Below are 4,097 nucleotides of genomic sequence, written 5' to 3'. Positions count from 1 at the left end.
TTTCCTCCTCGCTATTTAGCACACCGCCCATTTTCATGTTGTCTGCGAACGACGGTTGGGGTTGGCTCAGGGGACTGGAAAGCCAGAACGCACTGGATTCCTGTTCCAGCTCTGGGATAGGTGCGAACGGACTCCCAGTCCAATGGATTGGACCTGGGTCAGAGAAAGAAATAATGAGCAGGATCCAGATTTAAATAGTCAATTCTCATTCCTGACATTGATGTTTTGACATACAAATCAATAATTACAGTGTTAGTGTAAGCCTACTTGTGACAATAAAGATTACTATATTATAAACCTTAAGTCCATCCAGTAACCCTCGGAATAGGATTGAACAGAATCCACCAGCAGAGGGCGCAAAGCCCAAGCATGATGATTGGAAAGTCACATGAGACCAACAACAGAGGTGTCCTCAGTGATGTCACAATGGGCCTGGCCCCCTGCTGTGTCTGGGTGGAACAATGAGCTGAACAGAACCCGGTTGTTGGGTTACGGGTATAGGGTGGATACGTGGGTTTGAGTAGGGTGATCATTGCTCGGCACAACATCGAGGGCCGAAGGGCCTGTTCTGTGCTGTACTGTTCTATGTTCTATTAGAATTTACGCACACTGATACAGTTAATACAGGTTTACCTCCATCAGCCGGGTTAATTTCATCCCAGCCCCACGGAGAACAAATATTGGCAGATTTGTTTATCCTTCTGCTCTTTTGATGCTCTACATTGACAGGCAGGCTATTTGCAGATTCATTGACACCGTGTCTAGTGTCAGAAGCCGTGTTTAAATTGGCTTTATGTCCCTCCCGCTCGATTTCTTCTCAGTGGCTGTAACAGTGAGCAGGTGCAGGATGGTCACAGTCTTCTGCAGATTCATCCCTTCCCATTTCCGCTCCGAGTGCAGCTGAGAGTCAGCACAAACCTCACTCTGAGCCTGCGGTATCCCCGCCCACAGCTTGCGGTTCCTGCTCTCGCTCTGACCCAATTGTGTCAGTGGAGAAGTTGCTGTCGCTGCCATTGGCTGGATTAGCAGTGCAATGAAACGGGGGTCTGCATTTCTGCTTCTGCCATTGGCTGGATGAGCAATGCAGTGTGACGGGGATCGGTATTTCTGTCTCTGACAGAGGATTCCTCTCACTGCAGAGTTCCAGACTCAGGAAGGATGATGGGGAACCGGCTCGCTCAGATGCTCATCATTATCTCAGTTCTCAGTAAGTATTTCCTTCCCAATAAAATTCCATTCTCCTCCTGGCTGCTGTAACCCTGAATTTATTGTTGGTGAAAACAATAGTGATGTTGACGATTAGGTTGATCAATTTGAAGCTGATATTGATTGTTGCTCTTAATCTAATTTATACGTCAGATTGGAGCCACCAGGACACAGTGGAGCAGCCGGATGCTGAACTAAAGATTGAAGAGGAAAGTAATGTGACACTAACCTGCAACTTGAAGACAATCACTTCTAACCAGTATGTGTACTGGTACAGTCAGAGTCCCTGGAAGTCTCCACAATACATTCTTCATGTTCTGGGGAAAAACATTTACAGACACCCTGACATCACCGATCGCGTTTCAGCTACCTTAAATCAAACTGCCAAGATTAGCGAGCTAATAATCGACAACACGCTGATGTCTGATCGCGCACTGTATCTTTGTGCCTTGCAGCCCACACTGCTACAGATATAGCGGGTCCCGTACAAAAACCCAACAGTCAGGGTTCCAGTTAGTGCTCAGCAAAGAAACAATAATCCAGCCTCCACGGTGACAGGCACAGTCGGAGACCATTAGAAAATTGCAACAAATCATGCCCTACTGCACAGTACCCGAGATGTGATCCCACTCATATCCTCTATAACTGAAGCATAACTTCCATGTTTTTGTGCTGAATTCACCTCACAATAAACAACAATGTTCTGACTATTTGCTACACCTGTAAACTGGCGTTTGTGATTCACGCACTCGGAAACCGAGATCCTTCTGAATCTCAGTCCACTGCAATTCCTCAGATAATCAGCTTCTCTGTGTGTCTACCTCCCAAAATTAATAATTTCATATTTTCCACATTATATTCTGTTTGCCAGATCTTTGTCCATTCACTTACCGTATCCATGCCCTTTTATAGGCCCCTAAGGTCCTCTTCAACATTTACTTTCCTACATCTCTCTCTGTGGTCAGCAGATTGAGCAACTATACCGTCCAAATCACTTATCTAAATTGTAACCGTTCGAAGGCCCAGCACTAACCACATCCTGACAAACAGAAAAAAAGTCCAGTTTGATGTTCGTAGTGGATTTCAGGAAAAGGTTACAGAAATACAGATCCCGGGACCCCAGCTGAGGCAGCAAAAACAAACTGGGAAAGATCTCCACTATCACAGGGCAGAAAATGTGTATCAGAGTTTGAACAAGCTGTTGTCAGGACGGCAGCTCGCAGTGTTACCGCGAGTCCTTTGTCGATAGTTTGAGGTTGATAACAGGAAATACTTTGGGACCACCTCGCCCTCTGGCCGGGTTCCCAGTGGAAGGGATTTACATGGGCAGAACGGTGGAAAGGGTGTAAATTAACTTATAGAGCAATATCCAATGGCACTTCTTCAGAAGCCGCTTTTCAAACCATAAAATGTCGAAATATCAAGGAAGATTGAATGCTTTTAAGGCCGTTTTACATTATTTCTGAGTCACTTCATTTATGCTTTTAACTGATCGTTAACTCTGCATCACACTCGTTATTTTTCACTTTTTTCCACTTCTCTTTTCATTGTTACAGAATGTTCTGTGCTGTTCTTTCACTCATTCCGGTAATATGTTAACACTTTCTCTTTCTTCGACTATATTTCCAACTCTCTTCATATTTCTCCCTCTTTCACTCTTCTGCTTCTATATACGTGTTGTTCTCATTCCCCCTTCCCATGGAATACAACACCCCGCTTCATGAAACGCCGATATTGCAGCCACAGCGAAGCGGGTTTGTAAGACGGTGCAGGTTTTTGTATGGGGTCTCCCTCTGTTAGTTACACTGTGCCTCACAGCGCAGAGATAGGTGGCAGCCTCTGTAACATGCGCCTCTCTCACAGTCAGGATACTGAGCTTGTTGTCTCCACCGATTGAAGCTGTAATCCTCCCGTGTTGATCGGTTCCTCTTGTGGCCATCAGCAGATGCTGGGGTGCCTGGTTCGGGTACTGTTTGTACCAGAATACGATGTTAAATGCAATGCTGATGGAGCAATTCATGGACACATTACCCGCTTCACTAACAACCATCCACCCAGGGAGCTGCTGCACCTCATCTTCTCCGGTCACCTCCGTGCAGATCAGAGTGAAACACAGCAAAATGAATGTGTGAACCCGAAGCATTATCAGTTCTCACGGAATACCGAGCTCGGCTCAGAACCGGGAGATGAATACTATATTCTGAAAGATTAACCGGGAACCAAACACTAACTTCGGGTTCACCTAGTCACGTGTTGCTGTTGATCTAACTAAGTAAGCTGAGTACTCCTTAAGGTTTAACCACCTTTCACATTGACACCAGCTCGCACTGAGAGCACACACCTGACCATCACCTTAAATACTTTTCATACATCACACTGTCCTCTGGCGGTGTGAACTGGTAAGTGCATGGTGCATGGTGCAATTATTCACGAACTGCCAACAAGTTGCAGTTCACGATATAGTCACGAATGAGAACAGGTTCCCTCCTTCCTGTTATAGCTATTTTACTGAGGGAGAGACTAAATCTCACTTTCCTGTCTGCTGTCCAACGATTGCGGTGCCTTTTGCTCACTCACTCTTCCTGCAAGTCCGTTTGTCAAGAAAAATATCCTTATATCATTTTAGAACATAGAACCGTACAGGCCCTTCGGCCCTCGACGTTGTGCCGAGCAATGATCACCCTACTCAAACCCACGTATCCACCCTATACCCGTAACCCAACAATTCCCCCTTAACCTTACTTTTTAAGACACTACGGGCAATTTAGCATGGCTAATCCACCTAACCCGCACATCTTTGGACTGCGGGAGGAAACCAGAGCACCCGGAGAGAGCGCGCAGACTCCGCACAGACAGTGATTCCAGCCGGGAATCGAACCTGGGACCCTGGA

The 4,097-nt window shown here is 46.1% G+C and overlaps 1 gene segment (V, D, J or C); it reads left to right on the top strand.

The window, feature by feature from the left end:
• Nucleotides 1-1,140: 1,140 nt before the first annotated feature.
• On the top strand, nt 1,141-1,743 carry LOC119959899. The segment is given in 2 exon segments: nt 1,141-1,207; nt 1,360-1,743. Coding segments are annotated over 2 exon segments (372 nt in total).
• The last annotated feature ends 2,354 nt before the right edge of the window (nt 1,744-4,097 follow it).

The sequence above is a fragment of the Scyliorhinus canicula genome, unplaced genomic scaffold (genome assembly GCF_902713615.1).
Source record: "Scyliorhinus canicula unplaced genomic scaffold, sScyCan1.1, whole genome shotgun sequence".
Lineage (NCBI taxonomy): Eukaryota > Metazoa > Chordata > Chondrichthyes > Carcharhiniformes > Scyliorhinidae > Scyliorhinus > Scyliorhinus canicula.
This window is presented reverse-complemented; position numbering and strand designations above follow the sequence as displayed.